The sequence below is a fragment of the Mytilus trossulus genome, chromosome 1 (assembly GCF_036588685.1).
Source record: "Mytilus trossulus isolate FHL-02 chromosome 1, PNRI_Mtr1.1.1.hap1, whole genome shotgun sequence".
Taxonomy (NCBI): domain Eukaryota; kingdom Metazoa; phylum Mollusca; class Bivalvia; order Mytilida; family Mytilidae; genus Mytilus; species Mytilus trossulus.
The window spans coordinates 26,625,447-26,651,651 of record NC_086373.1 but is presented as its reverse complement, the minus strand read 5'-3'; the positions used below and the strand labels follow the sequence as shown (position 1 = coordinate 26,651,651).

The window sequence follows — 26,205 nt, the reverse complement described above, 5'->3', positions numbered from 1 at the left end:
AATTGTTGGCAAAAATTACGAGGCACATAATGCCGTTGGCTATGTCAAAACGCTGCAACAGATAGTTAATACTTTAAAGCTCCATCGAAGACGGTTCTTCAAATCACATGAAGCATTTCTATTCAGTTCATTGTTAGCTTAGTCATTACAGCTAACAAATAGTATGGCGGCTTTGTGAAAAATTGTGCACATCCTGCTACAAGCATGAAATTTGGCAAACAAATTTAGACTGGATACTAGTACATTTATCAGAGAGGTCATCTAATGTGTGTTCAAAGTCCGTGTTGAACAATATATAAACAACACATAGCTGAGAGGGGGATAGAGCAGACTGTTACCCCGAGGAAACAGTGTCAACTGCAGAGAAGCCAAGGTTGACCATACTTTTTCAAAGTGTATTTTTTTGCAAAAATCTAATCCTTCCAGGAAAAAGAGGAGGTATTGAGGGTGTACACGAATAGCGCACAGTACAGTTTTACGGAAACCCTGACTAACAAAAATATTAAAAGATAAATAAGTTGGAATGTAAATACATTTGATTTTAAGTATTCATATCTATGCATTGCTGTCAATATAATAATGGAACAAAACCGACGATAGGGAAAAATGTAGGGATAATATGCTTTAAACTTCAAAAACTATTTTGTTCGGCTTTTGCCTAAAATTCAATTTTATCCCACATCTCCTTTTTGTGTCATAAATTAAACACATCAATTAAAGTACTAGTCTGTTGTGATTGAAGTATGTGTTCTGTTCTTGTGCCATTGAAACATAATTTTATATATTTTATATTCATGATTTTCTGCAAGTACCGGGTGAATAGAATTTTACTTTTGTATTTTATTTTGCACCCGCCGTAGCAGAGGGGCATTAAGTTTTACACTTGTCAGTCAGTCCGTCCGCCCCAAAATTGGTTTCCGTTTTTTTACTTTACTTTGCCTCAACCAAATGTTAGGAAACTTATACACAATGCTTAACACAGATTAAGTTTAAATTAATAAATCAGTTTGAACTAGTTATAAATACAAAGGATCTTGTAAAAAAAGATAGGTTATTCGTCCTTTTTTTCAGACATGATAATATTCTCTAAAGCGCATTAGTAGTGCTGAAGAAAAAAATAATGAAGCGGTCGTTGTCTTGATAATTCTGCTGATTTAAGACTTGACGTTGCGTAATCCTTTCGGCGAAGTCATGATTTTCCCCCTCTGTTCCTGTCAGCAACACCCTTTCAACGGCTGATAGATGAAAAAGGAGTTCGGTGACCCCTTGAAAATTATATATCAATAAGAAAGGAAAATAATACCTCAAAAACATTTAATTTTTATAGAAAAATCGTGGGATTGGTTCTTAGTGCAGAATAAATTAAGCTTGAAATTTCTTTTTTTGTGTTCAAATTTGACGTTATGTCTATGAACTTTATGTTGTATCATTACCATTTTCAAATGTCTGGAACTCGGAAACTAGATCGGTTACCATATTAAATATTTCAATTTTTCATTATATTTTTAAAAGTTCTACGTGCATACAATTTCTTTTAACAATCGCAGGACAAGCCATTTACGTACCTGTTACCTTAATCAGGAAAGTCCACATTAAATATAAGTGACCTTGAGTTTAAGTTTAGGCATGAAAAGCTTTGGTTAAGTTAAGCATTATGCAATGACAATGGTCCAAATCTTAGAATCTAAAAATTAGTTTTAGGCATTTTAGTGAGAACGGTGAACACTCATTACAAAAAAACAAGAGGCTCTAAAGAGCATGTGTCGCTCACCTTGGTCTTTGTGCATATCATAAACAAAGGACAAAGATGGATTCATGACAAAATTGTGTTTTGGTGATGGTGATGTGTTGGTAGATATTACTTTACTGAACATTCTTGGAACTAACAATTTTCTCTTTCTATAATAAACTTTGCCCTTTAGATACAGAGGGAAAAAATTACCAAATTAGTGAAAATTGTTATACTGGGCAATAACTCCTGAAGGGGTCAACTGACCATTTTGGTCATGCTGACTTATGTTTAGATCTTACTTTGCTGAACATTATTGCTGTTTACAGTTTATCTCTATCTATAATAGTTTCAAGATAATAACAAACTAGAGGCTCTAAAGAGCCGGTGTCGCTCACCTTGGTCTATGTGCATATTAAACAAAGGACACAAATGGATTCATGACAAAATTGTATTTTGGTGATGGTGATGTGTTTGAAGTTCTTACTTTACTGAACAATTTTGCTTCTTACAATTATATTCAAGATAATAACCAAAAACAACAAAATTTCCTCAAAATTACCAATTCAGGGGCAGCAACCCAACAACCGATTGACCGATTCATCTGAAAATTTCAGGGCAGATAGTTCTTGACCTGATAAACATTTTTATCCCATGTCAGATTTCCTCAAAATGCTTTGGTTTTTGAGTTATAAGCCAAAAACTGCATTTTATCCCTATGTTCTATTTTTAGCGGTGGCGGCCATCTTGGTTGGTTGACCAGGTCACGCCACACATTTTTTAAACTAAATACCCCAAAGATGATTGTGGCCAAGTTTGGATTAATTTGGCCAAGTAGTTTCAGAGGAGAAGATTTTTGTAAAAGATTACTTTAATTTACGAAAAATGGTTAAAAATTGACTATAAAGGCCATTACTCCTAAGTGGGTCAACTGACCATTTTGGTCATGTTGACTTATTTGTAGATCTTACTTTGCTGAACATTATTGCTGTTTACAGTTTATCTCTATCTATAATAATATTCAAGATAATAACCAAAAACAGCAAAATTTCCTCAAAATTACCAATTCAGGGGCAGCAACCCAACAACCGATTGACCGATTCATCTGAAAATTTTAGGGCAGATAGATCTTGACCTGATAAACATTTTTATCCCATGTCAGATTTCCTCAAAATGCTTTGGTTTTTGAGTTATAAGCCAAAAACTGCATTTTACCCCTATGTTCTATTTTTAGCGGTGGCGGCCATCTTGGTTGGTTGACCGGGTCACGCTACACATTTTTTAAACTAGATACCCCAAAGATGATTGTGGCCAAGTTTGGATTAATTTGGCCAAGTAGTTTCAGAGGAGAAGATTTTTGTAAAAGATTACTTTAATTAACGAAAAATGGTTAAAAATTGACTATAAAGGGCAATAACTCCTAAACGGGTCAACTGACCATTTTGGTCAAGTTGACTTATTTGTAGATCTTACTTTGCTGAACATTATTGCTGTTTACAGTTTATCTCTAACTATAATAATATTCAAGATAATAACCAAAAACAGCAAAATTTCTTCAAAATTACCAATTCAGGGGCAGCAACCCAACAACCAATTGACCGATTCATCTGAAAATTTCAGGCCAGATAGATCTTGACCTGATAAACATTTTTACCCCCATGTCAGATTTGCTCTAAATGCTTTGGTTTTTGAGTTATAAGCCAAAAACTGCATTTTACCCCTATGTTCTATTTTTAGCCGTGGCGGCCATCTTGGTTGGTTGACCGGGTCACGCCACACATTTTTTAAACTAGATACCCCAATGATGATTGTGGCCAAGTTTGGTTTGATTTGGCCCAGTAGTTTCAGAGGAGAAGATTTTTGTAAAAGTTAACGACGACGACGGACATCGACGGACGACGGACGCCAAGTGATGAGAAAAGCTCACTTGGCCCTTCGGGCCAGGTGAGCTAAAAACGGAAAAAAATCTTTTAAAATTACCAATTGTCCAATTCATCTGAAAATTTCAGGGCAGAGAGAAATTGACGTGATAAACAATTTTACACCGTCATATTTGCTCTAAATGCTTTGGTTTCAGAGTTATAAGCCATAATCTACATTTCTATTTTTAGCCATGGTGGCCATCTTTGGCTGGTTTGATGGGTCACTAGACACATTTAAAAAAAAATACCCTAGTAATGATTGTGGCCAAGTTTTGTTAAATTTGGCCCAGTAGTTTCAGAGGAGAAGATTTTTGTAAAAGTTAACGACGACGATGGTTGACGGACGCCAAGTGATGGGAAAAGCTCACTTGGCCCTTTGGGTCAGGTGAGCTAAAAGGAAAAGACAGGGGAATAATGGTTGTTTATGATGTCTCCAATTAATTATTTAACTGACATTGAATCTGTATGACAAAAATTGACAATATTTTCTATGAAGTTAGGGATTTCTATCCTATACTTTGTATGACTTATTCTCAAATATCTATATTTTGTCCAAAATTTCCAACAATATATTTAATTTCTTTTCAGAATCTTTGTTTTAGAGAAAATCTTTAGCTATTGTTATTAAACATACCTGCTAAGCCAGCGGTTGTTGCATTTGCAATTTTAATAACTTCTTCCTCTGTTTTAAACCTGAAAAAGAATACAGAAGATACATTGAGCTATTAAATATGAAAGCTTTTACAATTGGATTTTTTTTATTTTATAATTTTTTTCACATAACAAGTTAACTGTCTGCAGGAAGATGTGTCACCTTATCCTAACACATTATTCTGTGCTCTTACTCATGAAGGCCTAATTCTAAGCTAGTTCCTATTTTGCAAGGTTTTACATTTCTTATTGGAGGAATAAAATAAGAGTTAAATGTACATAAGACACTGTTCTCTTGAATTATGTAAAAGTGTTTCTATTACCTTACTGTATTTCAGTTCATATTATATGACAATGAAATAGAATGCTCAAAACTTATGGCAATATCAGGGTATTATAGCTATTTTGTGAATTTTTCCTTTGATCTTTTTTGTGATAATTGTTCATATCATGCTACTAACTTGAGATGGAAAATTCTCTCTAGAAACTAAGGAGACACGTGCATTGCTTATGAAATTGACATGATATTGACAATCGTCATAGGTAAAATAGCGATAAACAGATTATCATTGGTCATCTCAACTTGAATGCTTTTCCTTGCTTTAGCCGCCAGCCAGCTCAAGCGAGATAATCAATCTTGTTGAGACAATCAACGATAATCTATAAATACAAGCATCCACTTTTAAAATGCAAGATTCTATTCAAATCATCTATAAAAAAATATTTTCCATTCAATATGGATTAAATAATCTTAATTGTTTTATGTGTTTCTAATTTTTATAAATTTTGAAGTTAATCAAGGGAGGCAATTTCTCCTCCTTGAAAATAATAATGGTGCGACACTTTTTTTGAATTTTCTGATTGCAAAAATATGCAACATTAGTCCTAAAATAAACTTTACTTTTAATAGCTATTTTTTTGCACCATTTATTGTGTATATTTCATTTTACCTTTAACTTTCTAACAGTACCTTTTATATTAAGGTTTTAATTTCCCACAAAGAGCACACTTCATAATTTATGTAAATCATATTGGAACTATTGTTAAATAACTTATAACATATCTAGAAACCTACTTGTGTACTGCAGCAATGGGACCAAATATTTCCTCTTTGGCACATTTCATATCTAAGGTAACATCTTGGAGAAGTGTTGGTGCATAAAAGTTCCCTCCCTTTTTCTGACCACCCAGCACTAATTTTGCCCCTTTCTGGATTGCATCTTGGACATGTCCATCAACCTGTAATCAAATATAATAAAAATTTACTAAAAATAAATTTTGATTTTTTTTTTTTTTACAAAACTGAATAATGTATTAGTTTTCATACAGATTTCCATTTCAAAAGATGTAAAAGAGGGGCAAAAGATATCAGAGTGACAGTCAAACTCATAGATTGCAAATAAACTGACAACACCATGGCTAAAAAATAAAAAGACAAACTGACAATTATTTGTACACAAGACACAACATATAAAACTACAGACTAAGTAACACAAACCCCACCAAAAACAGGGGGTGATCTCAGGTGCAGCAGAAGGGTAATCAGATCCTGTTCCACATGTGGCACCCGTCGTGTTACTTATGTTATCATAAATTCCGGTAACATGATTATTGAGTTCTTGATACAGTTATTTCTCCTGAACAGAATATAAAGCCTTGAAAGTCGGTGTTAAAATTTTCATATAAAACTCGTTCAATTTTAGTTTTCACAAGAAGTTATCTCCTTCTTGATTTACAGTTGAACCTCAAATAAGTGGAAGGTTTAAGGACCTGACAAAACTATTATACTCACACAAGTTCAAGAGTTCCTTGTGTTGTACAATTTTTTTAAGATATAAATTGAATGTTCAAAAGGAAGTCATAAATCAATTTTTACTCTAAATATATAATATCTTTTGTTATATTAAAAGAGCTTCTGTCCAATTTTCATGAAATTGATGTTTAAAAAATACTGTATGGCTGACTGAAGATATAATGTTAATGAAACTCACAAATTACAAGATTGCTTCATCTTAACTTCTACAACACAATGTCTTAGACTTGATAATAAAGGGTTGCGCTTTAGCGCATGATACGCCCGTTGCTCTGTTAACTTGTCTTTTATGCTTTAAATGAATTTATATGATCAACTAGAAATAGTGTGAGCCCTGTCAAATACCACCCCCCCCAAAAAAAAAAAAAAAAAAATGCACAAAAAATTTGCACTATTGAGGCTAACTCAAATCTAACCAAGTTTGTTGCCTTAATTTTTCATCCATACATAAAATTTTGTGAAAGTGTTAGTTATTGTCCCAAAATTGGAAAAATCCCCCCTTTTTTAAGCATAAAAATTCATAACACGGAAATGTAAAATCTGAAATTTATAAAAATTGAAAGGGAGCTTACATCAATAGATATAAACAATTCACCAAAGTTTCATGGACATTGGTGAAAGCCTTTTAGAGTTATTGTCCGCAGTGTTAAAAATCACCCTTTTTTTTTTATGAATAAAGCCCCATATATCCAAAACTTAAAATCTGAAATTTATAAAAATTTAAAGGGAGCTTATTTCAATAGATATAAACAATTCACCAAAGTTTCATGGACATTGTTGAAAGCCTTTTTGAGTTATTGTCCAAAGTGTTAAAAATCACCCTTTTTTTATGAATAAAGCCCCATAAATCCAAAACTTAAAATCTGAAATTAAAAAAAAAACGAAAGGGAGCTTACATCAATAGATATAAACAATTCATCACAGTTTCATGGACATTGGTGAAAGCCTTTTAGAGTTATTGTCCGAAGTGTTGAAAATCCCCCCTTTTTTATGAATAAAGCCCCATAAATCCAAAACTTAAAATCTGAAATTAAAAAAAAACGAAAGGGAGCTTATGTCAATAGATATAAACAATTCACCAAAGTTTCATGGACATTGGTGAAAGCCTTTTTGAGTTATTGTCCGAAGTATTGTAAATCCCCCCTTTTTTATGAATAAAGCCCCATAAATCCAAAACTTAAAATCTGAAATTAAAAAAAAAACGAAAGGGAGCTTACGTCAATAGATATAAACAATTCACTTAAGTTTCATGGAAATTGGTGAAGGTGTTTTTGAGTTATTGTCCGAAGTGTGGACGACGGACGGACAGACGGACGGACTGACGGACTGACGGACTGACAGACGGACAACGGTATACCATAATACGTCCTGTCCTGGGCGTATAAAAATGAATAGCAGGTATCCCAGTGTCATAGGGTTTCAAGCTTTTAAGAATGCATTGTGTTGTCATAATTTCCATCAAAAAAGCATGCATAGTATGAATTCATATGACGTAGGTAATTATATAATCTGACCATAGACCTAAAATGCAATTGTTATAGACATACCTTTTCCACTGCATTAGAATTTATCAATGGCCCTTGAGTTGTACCCGATTCAAACCCATCACCAAGTTTGAGATCTCTGGACATCACTTCTGCAAGCTTTTGTATATATTTTGGGTATATACCCTCTTGGACTAGAATTCTATTGGCACATACACAGGTCTGAAAAAATATAATTTTCTTTTTGTTAAGGTGGTACATATCACTACAGGGAGACAACTTTATAAAATCAGCTGAATGTTTTAATTATGTTCTTTTGTTATGGGAATAATAAGCTTCTAAATTATCAAAAATAGATGCTGTTGAACTGCATTATATCCAACATTTTTTTTCTACTGAAGTGTGTGGTTCAATTTTTGTTAGGGTAAGGGTAGGGTTAGGGAAGTTTTTATATTTTAGTCAAATGGCCAAAGTTAAATATTTGTTAATTTTTTGAAAATTAAACAGGCCAAAAAGATTTTAGTCAAGGTGGAATATTGAGAATATTCAGCAACAAGTAAAGCATTAAACTTTCATTAGTTTTAAAAGTATTATTTCAATATGACAAAAAGCGAAGTAAAAACTTACAAATAGACATATTTTCTGTAAGTGCCATATTTGGCCCCAATTATTAAGTTCATGGTTGCAAGATAATAATTGTTTTAAGTTGCCTTAAAGACATGTGAGAAAGTTAAACAGAACTGTTTTTATCAAAGTTTAATTCTAACACGTCGATTTTTACATCCCAAAAAGGTCAAGATAAGGAATTTTGGTGAAATTTGACAAAAATCAGCCGGATTTCAACCAAATAAAGGACCAGAAAACATAGAGCGCAGGCGTCCACAAGCTTAATATTCAAATAATACATGTTGAATGTCTTCACAAACATTTTTTCAAAAGATCTTTGTTGTAGACGTATGGGCTCTATATGTTTCCTGTAAAATAATCTTTGGAAATTTACCATTTTTTTTTTATTTTTTCGTGAAAAATCAATATGAGTACAACTTGTGACGTCATAATGAACACTGAAACGTAAATTTTCAACAAAATGGCTTATATTCTACCTAGTCAATGTATAAGCTATAATTTTTTGTTGGTCAATAAATCCGAATTTAAAATTCACGCTAAAAAAGGGGGCCATTTTAGGACCTTATCGAACATACTCCTTTGTTCGCCATTACATAAAATCACACAGGTTCCCGTAAACTTTGACATCATAATTCAAAACATTTGACGTAACAACTAAAAGTTGATTGTTGCTGGCGTCAGAAGGTTATTCGTATGTGAAGGTCATGGAGGCAAAATACATCTAAATACCAAAAGTGTAAATATGTTTATTGTTAACTGTACACATGTTTGATGGACGTGGCACAGAACCTAGAAATATTTTGTTTCCAACTAATAACATTTCACCAACTAATTCCTGATATTCAGTGGTTGTTGTTTCTCATATTTTGTATAGATTAGACTGTTGGTGTTCCTGTTTTAAACTAGTTATTTTCGGGGACCTTTATTACTTGATGTTGAAGGTTCTACTTTGACCTACAATGATTTACTTTAACAAATTTAGAGGATGGAGAGATGTCTCATTAGTACTCATACCACATCTTCTTATATCTATATTATATGCTTTATGCATATAATATGAATTGAAGATTTGCAATCACTGACCAAGGAAGACATAATGCCCCCTTCTTAAATATCATATAAAGTTATAAAGGAACATAACTGAAGAAAGGTAAAAAAGACACTACCCAAAATTATATTTGATCTGAGTTTTGTGCTAAGTTTTGTGTATAAATTTCATCACATTTGAGTGAGGCAAACTCCATGAAAATTTCAACAATTTTTCTATTTCTAAAGAGGCATAACTCTAGAACAGTAAAAGGGACACCATGTAAATTAAACTTGATCTGTATTTTAAAGTAATAAGCATTGTGTATAAGTTTCATAACATTTGGTTGAGGCTTACTTAAGCTGGAAAACCAAAACGAAAAATTTCAGCATTTTTTCAATTTGTAAAGTGGCATAACTCTTGAAAAAAATTAATGCTAAATCATCAAAATGTATGTTTGCATGGACAAGGGTGTAGCTGGGGAATAAAATTGCCATGAACACGTCTCCAATTATTTTAAATCTTATCAAAGTTAAACTTTAGAAAATATTTTTTAATAAAATTATCAAATATTTGTACTACCTGTCCTGAACATCTAAATTTAGAGACCATAGTTCCATTGATTGCCTGGTCAAGATCAGCACTATCAAACACAATGAATGGGGCATTTCCTCCTAATTCCATTGAAACTTTCTTTACTGTAGAGGCAGACTGCTGGAGTAATATCTAAAACAAAAGTATATTTTTAGTTTTATTAATCTTCTTGGGAATTGTGTATGCTACAGCTCTATTTCAATCACATCTATACTATGATGGAATCTTAAATATTGCTTTAGCTTAAACCAATTTTGTAGAAAAAAAACATTTTATAAATCCACTCCTTTGTCAAAAACAATTTTTTATATGAAAACAAATGAATCCTTCATATTTAAAAAGATTCGTATTTCAGGAAAATAAGGAAGAATATTTAATTTTAAGTTTTCTAATATTCTCTACCAAATTTAAATATCTTAAGAAATCAAACTAAAGTTAGTTAACAAATATTTCATGAAAATAAAATTGGAACAATAAAAAAAATATTTTGAATTGATAAAAAAAAATCCACTTTCTTCTGTTTTATTATTTCTATTTACTTATCATAAGGAGGATGAAAAACAATTAGGAAAAAAAGTGATTCATTGATATCAGATATATCATCTTCTTTATTTTCATTTAAAAAAATTTAAATGATTCAAAGTATTTCCTTATGCTTTGATATTAAACAAGTTTTTTTTCTTGATCAAAATTTAGTAATCATTTTAGAAAACAGTTCTTCAATGATCCAATTATGATCAATAAAATATTTAATCTATTCTATTCTTTATTTTCACAATCTAAATCAGAAAGATCAAAAGATTTATAAAAAAGTAAAGTGATTACTCCTTACAATGGTAATCATTTATGAAAACAGTTCATCTCATCATCCAATAATCACTGCTAATATGCTTAATCACCCAGATCAAAAGATTAGTCAATACTTCATGATTAATCATTGTTAAAAACAATTCATCTTATGATATAATTATCATTGCTAATCTGTTTAATCACAAAGATCAAACAATTAATCAATACTAAGTGATTACTGATAACATAGATAATTACTATTTGAAAACAGTTCATCTAATGATTCTATAATCATTGTATTAAAATAAGTTTAATCATCAAGATCAAAAGAATAATGATTAACAAATAATCATAATGTATTCAGAGCAAATTACAAATTCAATTTGTTCTGAATTAAAATTAAAATATAATTATTTTTGTATCCAATGAAAAGTTTAATAAATCAAGTTTTTTTTATCATCATATCTTATGAAATAAAATACATATAATTATGAATTTGCATGAGAACACTAATTTTTATTCCTTGAATATTTAAACCATTAGCTATAATTCAAACCTCTTGGTTATTTTATTAAAGTGTCACATACTCGTCTACAGATTTTAATACAGAATATTTCATAAACATTGCACAATAATAAAATTAGACAAACACCTAGCTTGATAGGTTTAATAAATCAAGTTATTTTGATCATCATATCTTATGAAATAAAATACATATTAATATGAATTTATCAAATTATGACATATCAAAAGATTTCCCCCCAAATTTTGGTAAAAGTTGAATATTGTGAGAAAAATTAATGCTGATGATTTAAATAAACTTATGAGGAAATATCTACTTATGAACGAGACTCCTCAAATGCCTGAAAATGCTAGTCTGAATTTAGTTACTGGTGCATGTATATTTAATATTTAAAATAAGGAAAGATGGGCAACATAAATTGTGAAATCAGTTTTTAGAAAGATCTGAAAATATATGCCTTAAAACCTTGAAAACATATGCACATAATATCTAAAATATAGAATTACATATCCAAACCTGTTGTCAGTGGTTTCTTACAGTAAACTTATTTTCTTACTATAAATATTTCATAATCTATGGTTGTTCAAACAATTGTATAAAAAAGTTTGAAAATAAGTCTTTGTTATGTCTTTAAAATAGGTTTTCTCATCGATGAAAAATCTGCTGTCAAAGAAAATGTTTTTTATTTAAAACTTATACAGTCCATAATACAAATTATTGTAAAATGTTTTACACAATTTTTACATACTTTTTTCTTATATAAAAATATTTTGCCTTTAATAAATTACTTTTATGACTGTTCTTCTTTCTTTTTCCTTCTTTCTTTTATTTAGATTTGTTTTAGGCGCTCAGACTGCAGTTTCATTCACATTGTTATAAAACCAAAATTACAACATATTGACAAATATTTTTTCTTTCAACTTCAAAAATAAAATGTAACAATCTTCTAATTATCATACTTTTTTTGTTAATTATTGTTAATGATTTATTATTAATATCTTTATCACTGTGATTATTTGATTAAACCATGTTAGCTTGTGCTTATCACAATGAACATCAGAAGCCAACCTCACAGCCAATGAAAATGCATGAATAAAGTTCACCATTATTTTCAACCAATGGCTATCCAGTGTTTTCACCATAAGCTGAACATGGCATATGTGACACCATATTTAAGAAATTCACTTTTGAGACAAATCATTATTCCCTTATCAACTACCAATCCTGATCAATCATTGTACTATTACTTATCAATCATTATAATCATGGCTGATTTCCTTGACTTCCTGTTGTCATCACCTACCAAGTCACCACTACCCATAGAGATCACATCTACTACTACACTAGAGGACATCATTGCTGCTACCATCCAACCAGACACCACTATCTCAGATGCCACTATTCAACCAGACACCACTACCTCAGATGTCACTACTCAACCAGAATCACCAACTACTGATCCTACCACCATCAGCGAAGATGATGATGAGGCCCTGGCTGCTACTATCCTTGAGGAAGCAACAGCTCTTGAGCCTGAGACAGAAACTCGCCTTGCTGACTCACTCTTTGATCTCCTTGGATCACCACCACCAGAGCAACTACTCACCAACAACTCAGCAGTCTTAGAACTTCAGTCACTACTCAAGACAGAACTCAAACAGCAAACTATACCACAGACTCTGATGAGCTTACTACACAAACCCAAAACCAGCGTATTCACCAGAGAGCAACAACTCCAACGACAGTTTACCAAACTCGAAGTCAGCAACCCAACTCAGGTGTCTCAGCTATCCAGCTTCTTCAAGTACCAGTCTGCTGTCATTGAGACTGAGCGATACCAGTCACTCCACCAAAATGCTACCAAACCACATCTACGATTATCCATCAACGACCACTTTGATGAGCAACTACACAAGGCTATAGATAGGGTTGAGGTAATACATTAAATAAATAAAAAAATATAAAAAAGAATGGTTCCTTAATTTAGAATAGTTATAATACAAATAAAAAGATATGAAAAAAAGATTATATTCTCCCTGAAAATATAATTAAAAATATGACTTCAGATTTTTTTATTCAAATGAAAAATAAAGATGATGTCTGTGTTATTCTGTCTTTTTTAATATGTTTTGTTGCAATTAATTTATATTTGTATATATATTGACATATTTATTAAATTTCTTTTTTATTTTACAGCTCAGTGTTATGAACCTCCAGCAATCTGTTACTGACCAGACCAGTACCCACACTACTACCAAGATGCCATCTACCAGACCATATAACGTCCGCTCTCGTCCACAACTCTCACGTAGATCCATACAGCTCATGGAAGAATGGTATCACTGCAACATAGACCACCCTTACCCAGACTCAACCATCATCCAGTCATTTGCACAACAGGGTAACATCAAAGAAGAACAGGTCAAGAAGTGGTTTGCCAACAAACGTAGCCGTACTCACAACACTCACTCACGTACAGCCATCACCTCTCGTAAGATGTCCTCTCGCTACAACAGGAACTCACACTACCAGCCTTACTGAAGATCTACACTGATGTGAACTTGTTTTTTCTAAGTGCTAAGAATTCTTGTTTATTTACTAAGTGCTACTTATTTGTCTGTGCTATTTATGTGCTATGAACTTATATTTGTTACATGAAAGTGCTTCAATATTTATTGCTAAAACTGTTGTAATATGTATAATATTGTTATTAAATTTTTAATATGTCATATTCTAATAAAATTTATAATTCTATTACTTCTTACTTGTTTTTTACTTTAATATAAAAATTATAAAATAAAAACAAAAAAAAGTGGTCACAAACAACAAGATAAAAATAAAATGCAAAAAAGTAAATACCTTATATAAAAACAGATATTGCTTCAGAGGTGGTCATAATCAACAACAAAAAACAATACTTTATCCCATACATATTTGAAAAATTTGAACTATACAAAAATTACAAATATCATTATACATGTATGAGATCTGACAACAAAACTCATGTTCAACAGTTGCATAGATAAAACTAATTTGTTGAAGCATTTAAACTTCCTGGTATTTTTTGTATATTTTTGGTATCATCAAGAACCAGTAAAGGATGACTATGGTATACTCATAGATAGTACCTTACCTACAACAGTAGAACCAGTAAAGGATGACTATGGTATAAACATAGATAGTACCTTGATACAACAGTAGAACCAGTAAAGGATGACTATGGTATAAACATAGATAGTACCTTGATACAACAGTAGAACCAGTAAAGAATGACTATGATATAAACATAGATAGTACCTTGATACAACAGTAGAACCAGTAAAGGATGACTATGGTATAAACATAGATAGTACCTTGATACAACAGTAGAACCAGTAAAGGATGACTATGATATAAACATAGATAGTACCTTGCCTACAACAGTAGAACCAGTAAAGGATGACTATGATATAAACATAGATAGTACCTTGCCTACAACAGTAGAAACAGTAAAGGATGACTATGGTATAAACATAGATAATACCTTGCCTACAACAGTAGAACCAGTAAAGGATGACTATGATATAAACATAGATAGTACCTTGCCTACAACAGTAGAACCAGTAAAGGATGACTATGATATAAACATAGATAGTACCTTGCCTACAACAGTAGAAACAGTAAAGGATGACTATGGTATAAACATAGATAATACCTTGCCTACAACAGTAGAACCAGTAAAGGATGACTATGGTATAAACATAGATAGTACCTTGATACAACAGTAGAACCAGTAAAGGAAGACTATGGTAGAAACATAGATAGTAATTTGATACAACAGTAGAACCAGTAAAGGATGACTATGATATAAACATAGATAGTACCTTGATACAACAGTAGAACCAGTAAAGGATGACTATGATATAAACATAGATAGTACCTTGATACAACAGTAGAACCAGTAAAGGATGACTATGATATAAACATAGATAGTACCTTGATACAACAGTAGAACCAATAAAGGATGACTATGGTATGAACATAGATAGTACCTTGCCTACAACAGTAGAACCAGTAAAGGATGACTATGGTATAAACATAGATAGTACCTTGATACAACAGTAGAACCAGTAAAGGATGACTATGATATAAACATAGATAGTACCTTGCCTACAACAGTAGAACCAGTAAAGGATGACTATGATATAAACATAGATAGTACCTTGCCTACAACAGTAGAAACAGTAAAGGATGACTATGGTATAAACATAGATAATACCTTGCCTACAACAGTAGAACCAGTAAAGGATGACTATGGTATAAACATAGATAGTACCTTGATACAACAGTAGAACCAGTAAAGGAAGACTATGGTATAAACATAGATAGTACCTTAATACAACAGTAGAACCAGTAAAGGATGACTATGATATAAACATAGATAGTACCTTGATACAACAGTAGAACCAGTAAAGGATGACTATGATATAAACATAGATAGTACCTTGATACAACAGAAGAACCAATAAAGGATGACTATGGTATGAACATAGATAGTACCTTGATACAACAGTAGAACCAGTAAAGGATGACTATGGTTTAAACATAGATAGTACCTTGATACAACAGTAGAACCAGTAAAGGATAACTATGGTATAAACATAGATAGTACCTTGATACAATAGTAGAACCTGTAAAGGATGACTATGGTATAAACATAGATAGTACCTTGCCTACAACAGTAGAACCAGTAAAGGATGACTATGGTATAAACATAGATAGTACCTTGATACAACAGTAGAACCAGTAAAGGATGACTATGGTATAAACATAGATAATACCTTGCCTACAACAGTAGAACCAGTAAAGGATGACTATGGTTTAAACATAGATAGTACCTTGATACAACAGTAGAACCTGTAAAGGATGGCTATGGTATAAACATAAATAGTACCTTGCCTACAACAGTAGAACCAGTAAAGGATGACTATGGTATGAACATAGATAGTACCTTGATACAACAGTAGAACCAGTAAAGAATGACTATGATATAAACATAGATAGTACCTTGCCTACAACAGTAGAACCAGTAAAGGATGACTATGGTATAAACATAGATACTACCTTGCCTACAACAGTAGAACCAGTAAAGGATGACTATGGTTAAAACATAGATAATACCTTGCCTACAACAGTAGAACCAGTAAAGGATGACTATGATATAAACATAGATAGTACCTTGCCTACAACAGTAGAACCAGTAAAGAATGACTATGGTATAAACATAGATAGTACCTTGATACAACAGTAGAACCAGTAAAGGATGACTATGATATAAACATAGATAGTACCTTGCCTACAACAGTAGAACCAATAAAGGATGACTATGGTTTAAACATAGATAGTACCTTGCCTACAACAGTAGAACCAGTAAAGGATGACTATGGTATAAACATAGATACTACCTTGCCTACAACAGTAGAACCAGTAAAGGATGACTATGGTTTAAACATAGATAGTACCTTGATACAACAGTAGAACCAGTAAAGGATGACTATGGTATAAACATAGATAGTACCTTGATACAACAGTAGAACCAGTAAAGGATGACTATGGTATAAACATAGATAATACCTTGCCTACAACAGTAGAACCAGTAAAAAATGACTATGATATAAACATAGATAGTACCTTGCCTACAACAGTAGAACCAGTAAAGGATGACTATGATATAAACATAGATAGTACCTTGCCTACAACAGTAGAACCAGTAAAGGATGACTATGGTATAAACATAGATAGTACCTTGGTACAACAGTAGAACCAGTAAAGAATGACTATGGTCTAAACATAGATAGTACCTTGCCTACAACAGTAGAACCAGTAAAGAATGACTATGGTATACACATAGATAGTACCTTGCCTACAACAGTAGAACCAGTAAATAATGACTATGGTTTAAACATAGATAGTACCTTGCCTACAACAGTAGAACCAGTAAAGGGTGACTATGGTTTAAACATAGATACTACTTTGCCTACAACAGTAGAACCAGTAAAGGATGACTATGGTATAAACATAGATAGTACCTTGATACAACAGTATAACCAGTAAAGGATGACTATGATATAAACATAGATAGTACCTTGATACAACAGTAGAACCAGTAAAGAATGACTATGGTTTAAACATAGATAGTACATTGATACAACAGTAGAACCAGTAAAGAATGACTATGGTATAAACATAGATAGTACCTTGCCTACAACAGTAGAACCAGTAAAGAATGACTATGGTATAAACATAGATAGTACCTTGCCTACAACAGTAGAACCAGTAAAGAATGACTATGGTTTAAACATAGATAGTACCTTGCCTACAACAGTAGAACCAGTAAAGAATGACTATGGTATAAACATAGATAGTACCTTGCCTACAACAGTAGAACCAGTAAAGAATGACTATGGTATAACATAGATATTACCTTGATACAACAGTAGAACCAGTAAAGAATGACTATGGTATAAACATAGATAGTACCTTGCCTACAACAGTAGAACCAGTAAAGAATGACTATGGTATAAACATAGATAGTACCTTGCCTACAACAGTAGAACCAGTAAAGGATGACTATGGTATAAACATAGATAGTACATTGATACAACAGTAGAACCAGTAAAGAATGACTATGATATAAACATAGATAGTACCTTGCCTACAACAGTAGAACCAGTAAAGGATGACTATGATATAAACATAGATAGTACCTTGCCTACAACAGTAGAACCAGTAAAGGATGACTATGGTTTAAACATAGATAGTACCTTGCCTACAACAGTAGAACGAGTAAAGAATGACTATGGTATAAACATTAATAGTACCTTGCCTACAACAGTAGAACCAGTAAAGGAGATCTTTTTAACCATTGGATTTTCACATAACATCTTGCCCACTTCTGCTGCATTGGATCTTGAGCATGTGACTATATTCAACACTCCTGGAGGAAGGCCAGCCTTCTCAGCTAGCTAAAATTAATAGGATAGGCACATATTTATTAAATAAAAATTATATCAAATATGAAAGGAGTAGGGGCAATAAGGCCCTTATTTGGCCCAAAAATTACTGCAAATTTAAAAGTTATCATACATATTTTTAAATTACTGAAAACTTGACTAAGGTATAAGGTACTAAGAAAAACAAAACAATTTTGACATCGAACAAGTTACCATGGCAACAAATCATGACCTAATTTGCATATTTTGTTAAATTTCGGGATTTTCCTTGTTTTTTCATCAAATTTAAGTATATTTAAGATTGAAAAAGTGTGTGCGCACCCAAGAAACAACTTTATATTTGGTGAGATTATGCCAATAGTTACAATAAAGCTTCTGTTAAATTATTTTGTTGTTTCTCGGCTGCGCAGGATGTTTCCTCAACGGAAATAATGATAGAAAACTGCATAAATTCTGTATTTTTCATCGTTTTTGTGAAAACAGTACATATTATGACGTAATTGTGACGTCATCAGATAAAAATCTTTCTGTTTTTAATTTATATTTCTTGACCCTATGCATTTCTAAACATTATGTGCTAATTTGAAATGGTTATCAAACATTTTATTTTCTTGGGCCAAAACTAGGCCTTAATGCCCCTACTCCTTGTTTTGTTATTGAAAAAAAAAAATCAACCAGAGCGCTGTCTTTAAAAAGACACAATGTTGTCAATGAATTCCTATGATTTTGAGTTGCTTTCTTATTTTCATGTCAGGTTTTTGTGTCATGCATAAGGTTAAATGCAAATATATGTTGTAAAAAAATCTGGATGACAAAAGGTTAATAATTGTTTTTCAATTATTATATCTTTTAAATAGTTTCCATTCCATCAACTAGGTTTGTCAATCTCTAGCGAATATTTATTTTGCTATTTATTTTTGTGTCCTTATTTAAGTTTGTATTTGTTTTTAAACTGTACTGCATATCTAGAAATTATTGGGAGGTTTTAATTAATGCCAATAGTGCAACTGGCTTATAATCGCAATGATTAGAACTCACATTCTGATTTCTGATATTTGCATTTGTATGCAATATTTCCTAAAATCACAATAATTATTCCTCCATTATTGTTTATTCTTCATAAATTGCAATAATAAATGCACACAACAATTTCTGAATTAACAGTTCTTAGCACACATATATACCAGTTAACCAGAAATAATAATGAGGTTTATATCCAAGTTACTTTATCATGTTTATAGGTTTTTTGAACATCAATTGCAATTTAAGAACAACAATATACTGGTTTTTCTCTAAAATGGAAGAAGAAATCAAACTTCTTGGTAGATTATAAATCTCAATATTTAAACTTTAGGTAAGAGTGTAAACACACCAATTTTCACTGATATTTACTTTTGAGTTTAGTCCTTCCTAGCTTATTTTACAGCAATATAATTTGCAATTTTCAAAGGAGTAGGGGCATTAAGGCCTAGTTTTGGCCCAAGAAAAATAAATGTTTGATAAATATTTCAAATTGGCACATAATGTTAAGAAATGCATGGGGTCAAGAAATATAGATGGAAAACATAAAGATTTTTATCTGATGACGTCACAATTTACGTCATAATGTGTACTGTTTTCACAAAAACGATGAAAAATACAGAATTTATGCAGTTTTCTGATTTGATTTCCGTTGTGGTAACATCCTGCGCAGCCGAGAAACAACAAAATAATTTAACAAAAGCTTGATTATAACTATTGGCATTATCTCACAAAATATAAAGTTGTTTCTTGGGTGCGCACATACTTTTTCAGTCTAAAATATACTGAAAACTTGATGAAAAAACAAGGAAAATTTAACAAAATATGCAAATTAGGTTAAGATTTGTTGCCATGTAACTTGTATGATGTCAAATTGGATTGGTTTTTCTTAGTACCTTACACCTTAGACAAGTTTTCAGTATTGAAAGAAAATGTATGATAACTTTAAAATTGGCAGTAGTTTTTGGGCCAAATAAGGGCCTTATTGCCCCTACTCCTTTGTTTGATGTAGTTAAATAAGTAAAGATTCAAGTGACCATTAAAATTCACATTATTTTTCAACTCATGAAAGTCGCGAAAATTAGTTGGTTTACAGTAGTTATATGTGATGTTTTAAAGGTTTCTTCCTTTTTTAACATTGTTTTTTTTTAGGTTTCTCTTTGAATTATGAGTTTTAAATGTCTCTTTTTAATAGGTATTGTCTGCATCTTTTTAACTTATGTTTCCTCATTTTAAAATGCCCCCTATCTTTCATAATAACAAGTTTCTATACAATACCTCACATAATGCCAAAGCAGAATATGGTGTATCTTCAGCTGGTTTGAGTACAACACTACAACCTGCAGCTATAGCAGCACAAGCTTTCCTGGTTATCATGGCATTAGGGAAATTCCACTGTAAAAAGTATAATGTTTTAAATAAATCATGTGAGGCCAATAAAAATTAATCGATAGAATGTCATCCACTGCCTGCCCTCTGAAATCTTCTGCCCAATTTTTTTTTATGATTTCCTAACTTTGATATGTCCATTACCTGTAACTGCTGATAATTTAATTTCATTCAGAACTTTGTGTTGCAAGTTTTGTTTTTCATATTTCTTCAGAGTAATTTAAGCAAAATAATGAAGTCAACCAATCGGTCAACATTATCTCTTGAAAATAAAGATTGATTACAGGAAGGGCATTATTTGGGTTAAGAGTAATACTGTGGATTCATTATTATTCGTTGGATACCAATTTTCATGGGTTTCATTGGTACAGGTGAACCATGAATTCAAATGTTCAGCAAATATCATATTTTTAATAAAACTTGTATACAGAGATTGGCAAAACCACGAAATCAAATACCTATGAATATGCAAGTTTTAAGCAATCCACAAAAATTGATACCCATGAAAATAAATGAATCCACAGTAAGTGGCATCCAAGAACACAAAATGTATTATTTCACAACAAATTTCAATGATAGGATAACTGAGGATTTTTATTTATCCAATACCTTTGTGTCAGGAAAGGAGTAGGTCCAGTACAAGCCTCATTTTGGCCCCAAAATATAGCAGTTTTACAGAATTGTTAAAATGTAAACTTTTACTTATCCTTATGAAAGAAGAATGCTTCTGTTACATGAATATGGGCTGTTTTTGACAATACAATGCACATATATCGGGTACTAGCATCATTAAGTCAAGCTTAATTACTGAAATCTGCACAATTTGAACATTTTAGTTAATTTTAGACGGTTTCCTTCTTAAATGAAAGTGGCCACATTCGTGTTCATTCTTAATATTGAAATGTAAGTTGCATTTTATGATAATACATAAGATCTATAAAGGTTGAGGATGAACACAGATGTGGCCACTTTCATTTTTAACAAAAACCATCTGAAAAGTGACATTTTTTGGCTTATTTGATCAATTTTTCCTAAAATCTGTTAAAATCTTTCACATAAACTAATGGATTCAACTGAAATAGACACTTTTGAAGTGTTTAAAAAGTTTTCAAAATCTTTTGTTAGATGAACCTGAAATTTGAGGCCAAAATCGTCCCTTACCGACCTACTTTTTTGGAATAGTATGTTTACTTTTAAGGATGTTTGCTCCTCTTGTTTTAACAGTTTTGCCAGATATTCGAAATCCTCTGTTTTTATCCATGAAGCTCCATTAAAAAAATTGCACAGATTAACCCCTTCTTATCTTTTAAGAATTTGATTACATAAATCTTTGAACATTGTATAAAATCCATGTTAGGCTTACATCTCAAAAACAAGCACATTAATCCCCTGTTTTTTTCTGTTTTTTTTAGTTTCTTTATTTATATATACTATCAATATTATTTTGAAACAGAGTTGCAAACTTCCCCAAGCTTTGGTGGCATTTTGAGTTACTGGCGATGTATTAGCTGATTGATGCCATCTTAAAATACAATACTGTTATCTCCATTCTAATGAAACTGACAGAAATTAATGTAAAACCATACATTTCGAATCAGTGATATGTTGTCTTCTCTTGCATGTACATTTATATAGCCTCAATTGTGAATTGATGGCATGAAAATTGGTGATGCTATCTAATCAAAATAAACCACTGCACACTGTTGCATTAGAATAAAATCTTTCTAAGACTATGGACTTACAGGTGTAATCATACCAGCTACTCCAATAGGTTGTTTAAAAACAAGGATCTTCTTTGATTTAGCAGGTGATGGAATAATATCACCATACACTCTCCTGGCTTCCTCAGCAAACCATTCCATAAAGGATGTACCGTACATTACTTCACCTGTAGCCTCAGCTAAAGGTTTCCCCTATGAATCAGATTTATAAAAGATTTTATGAAATTCTAAGAAGTATTGGTACACAGAAATTAAAAAATTTAAAGATAAATTAATGTTATTGTAACAATAAACCATTTTTTGAGATGTTTTGGCCATTGGCCTTCTTCAGTTCTTTATTTTTCTTCACAACTACATGGCTGATATTATTTTCTTTTTCAATCATTTAGAAGATGTTATAGATGTAAAAAATTGGTTTATTGTTACAATAATATAAAGTATGTTCCCTATTGGAATTTTGAAAACAAGGATTAATTAATGGTTAAATAGTAAATTAAGATTTCAGTTTCAACCAAATAAGTTAGCATTCAAACCCTCTGGATGATTGATAATGACTATAAGCAGACAAGGCATGGATCCAAATTTATAATATTTCATTTGAAGATTAAAATATTCCAAACATAAAAAAATTAGGAAAAAATTAAATTGAACCTCATTTTGAATAGGACATCAAACTGTTTAAAGCTTTTCAGTATTGTGATTTTTTACTGTTGATTTCAATTTACCCCTCCCCCTCCCTATCTAAAGTGGAGGTATTCTATTAATTCAAAAATCTGATCATTGACATTTTAATTTATTGTAAGTTTTCCTGACATTTAATCAATTATAATATCCAAGTATGTATGCTATATGTAAAATGTTGATTTCACGACTTTGTTTTAAATCATAACCTTAAAACAAGTTTGCTGATCTGTAGGGATATCAGAGAAACTCCTTAAAAAGTAAACTGAAGTGCTAGTAAGCACAGAAGGGTAAAGAGTGCTGTAATTTTTCATTGAGAAGTAAAATTAAATATTGCATTGTATAAAGCATGGGTTGTGGTTAGTACAACTTTAATTATGGACAAAGGAGGATAACTCCAATTTTAAAGATTGCTTTTACAATCAACTCATTGATATTTTTGAACATCTCTTAAAATTCATACACCTTGCACAAGTTGTGTAATTTTCTTGACAAGTATAACATCATTTGTAAATTGAATATCTGAGCACATTTTTCATTGATTCATTTTTGGAAATGTTTATGGGCAGGATGTATAGAGTGTTAAAATCAATGCACTATATTTTGTGTTCCTTAAAAGTAGTGATCAACCTTGGTATATATTTAGACTTCAAGTCAGTTCAATAGGGTTTTGAATACATTTCATGCAATCTTTACCCAGAAATGGATGTTTTTTGTTCAATGCTTGTAGAGGTACAAAACCTTAATTCCAAGAAATGGCATCCACTCCTAATTACCCTTTTGGAAGGGTGAGTTAAAAAAAAAGGCTACTATTCTCTTATAAGTTTTCTTTGAAAAGAGAATATGAATTATAATCTAATTCCCATTTTTTAAATATCTTACATTTTCAAGTGTTAGCAACTTTGCCAGTTCATCTTTATTCTGCATACAGAGCTCGCTCCATTTTCTCAATATGACACTTCTTTCCTGAAAGTGTGATAAAGTACAATGCAAAATATTTTTATCTGACATGACTAGAGTTATTTGCAAATTTACAGGGGTAAAAAGAATTTTACTTAAGTGTTATTGTGCATTTGCATTCCTTTTAGACCATATAGATTCTTGTTTTGTAGGCTCTACCATTTATCCATACCTTTCTTCAATTACTTAAATCTAAACTTTTAGTGTTAACTTGAATAGAAAAATGAGAACAAAAAGTGGACTGTTATTGGCACTGCCAAACAAATGCCAATGATCGCTTTGAATAAAAGTGAACTCTCTGTATGCATTAACCTGTGGATTTGTTTATTTTACATGGATTATGGTAAACCTGCATTTTTGTGGATATCAGATTAAACCTGAAGAAAATTTGTATTTCGTTGAAAATTTGAAATCATAGTTTCCCTATACTCATGAAATCCATGAAAAGTTATGCATCCATGGTATTATTCAAATTTTCAGCATAAAAATATTTGCAGTATCAAGTGTCAAATATGTTCATGGTTTATCATTTTATAGAAATGTATTATTATATTTAAAATAAAGTTTCATTTTCATGATTTTGTTGTACTTTTAAACTTTGATTTCCCGCCAAAATTATTATCCTATTTTTTACAAATATCTTTACCTTGGCAGATGTTTCCTTCCAAGATTCAAAAGCAGTCTGAGCATATTGTATAGCATTCTGTGTGTCTGCAGCATTCATGTCTGGTACAACACCAATCTTCTTACCATTGGAAGGATTAACCACTGTAAATTTTAAAACAGAAGCCTTAGATAATATTGTTTATAATTTCTTAATTTCAAGGGGCAAAAAAAGCTTTCGTAACTTCTCCTTTAAACCCAGATTGACAAAATTGATCCTTATAGTGTATCTAAATTTCATTTATTGAAAAAAAATATTCTTTTTTATCCTATTTGTACATAGACTAACAGGATTAAAAATTGAACATGTAAAGTAAAAATGCAAGCAATTGTCACACTGAAGTTGATATTAACGGAAATCTAATGGGACTAAGTTGCATTTTAGCAAGTCAAGATCTACTAAAACCTTTGGCAGTCAATATGTAGATACTGTACACCAACTTATTTTCGTTGATACTTTTTCCATTGAGTGTTCAGTCCTTACTTGCCCATTTGATGGCGATTTATTTTTTGTGCCTTTCAAATTTATTTGATGAAGTTAGATAAAGAAGTTCAAGTTTTACATCTGTACATGTTTGCAAAAGTTTCAAAATATAATTCACTCACTAAAATAAGTTGTAGTTAAAATTGTCTTTTAAGAGATGATATCCATATATATACTTGAAGTGTTTTTGGATATTTGGCAATATAGGAAAGGTGTACTGACATAAGTAGTCTCTAAACACATTACCTTCAAATTGAGCTTTTGTTAGTAGAAGCCATATTAACTATGTGTATCAGTGAGAAAAATGTGAAAACATAAAAATATAGTATATATATACCAATACACATAATTAACAGCGCCTGGTGATGTTTCATAGCATGACCGGTCTGTCCAAAAAGGACCTTCATCAGAGGCAGAATTGTGGATTAATGTTTGCACCCTATTTATATAGATATGATAACCGCAGGTTAACTCAACAGCCGGTTACCTCAACAGCCGATTACCATATTTATATAAATAGGGTGCAAACATTAATCCACCATTCTACCTCTGATGAAGGTCCTTTTCGGACCGAATCTGGTCAGGCTATGAAACATCACCAGGCGCTGTTAATTATGTGCATTGGTATATATACTATATTTTTATGTTTTTGGATATTTGCTTACAAACATTAATGGACAGAGAGATGCAGTCAAGTAAAACCCAATATGTTAAGTGTTGGAATTAGAAATAATTATGTGTACCTATGAATACCAAAATACTTTTTGCTGACCAATCCTTGGTATTCCAGACAAAAAGATAAAAAGCAGTATTATTTGTGTTGCCCCAATTTCATGAACTTGAATTTTACCAACCATCAAATGTTTTGCCACTTGCAGCATCTGTCCATTTTCCATTTACATATGCCTTTTCATGGAGAAATCTGACACTGGTTGGAGCTGCCATTTTGATATACCAAGGAATGCTATTATTTTTAATCAACAAATGAACTTTGGATCCAGCTGCTCTTAAAGTCATACAAATAGCCTGGAAAATAAAAGTCATACATTTAGCCTGGAATGATGAACTGATTTTCACATGAATGGATACTTAAATTCATGCAGTTTTTATCTGTTTATCTATCATATAACTTACTT

General features: G+C 31.6%; 2 protein-coding genes across 4 annotated transcripts in view; one reads left to right on the top strand and one right to left on the bottom strand.

Moving 5' to 3' along the window:
* The window catches only part of LOC134720601 (succinate-semialdehyde dehydrogenase, mitochondrial-like), a 31,746-nt gene that overhangs the window by 2,226 nt on the left and 3,315 nt on the right, over window positions 1-26,205 (bottom strand). For all 3 annotated transcript variants that reach the window (XM_063582968.1, XM_063582959.1, XM_063582949.1), the window contains exons 2-11: window positions 25,924-26,095; window positions 24,569-24,690; window positions 23,845-23,928; window positions 22,303-22,473; window positions 20,450-20,566; window positions 18,020-18,163; window positions 9,836-9,979; window positions 7,663-7,821; window positions 5,378-5,541; window positions 4,286-4,344 (exon numbers count right to left, since the gene is read on the bottom strand). In XM_063582968.1, the coding sequence (XP_063439038.1) occupies window positions 4,286-4,344; window positions 5,378-5,541; window positions 7,663-7,821; window positions 9,836-9,979; window positions 18,020-18,163; window positions 20,450-20,566; window positions 22,303-22,473; window positions 23,845-23,928; window positions 24,569-24,690; window positions 25,924-26,086 (1,327 nt within the window). In that variant the 5' untranslated portion in view covers window positions 26,087-26,095. The remainder of the gene's footprint in view (window positions 1-4,285; window positions 4,345-5,377; window positions 5,542-7,662; window positions 7,822-9,835; window positions 9,980-18,019; window positions 18,164-20,449; window positions 20,567-22,302; window positions 22,474-23,844; window positions 23,929-24,568; window positions 24,691-25,923; window positions 26,096-26,205) is intronic.
* LOC134707274 (homeobox protein ceh-20-like) lies at window positions 12,298-13,814 on the top strand. Its single transcript, XM_063566906.1, has 2 exons — window positions 12,298-13,093; window positions 13,356-13,814. The coding sequence occupies exons 1-2, from the start codon at window positions 12,311-12,313 to the stop codon at window positions 13,698-13,700; spliced, it is 1,128 nt and encodes a 375-aa protein (XP_063422976.1). The 5' UTR covers window positions 12,298-12,310; the 3' UTR covers window positions 13,701-13,814.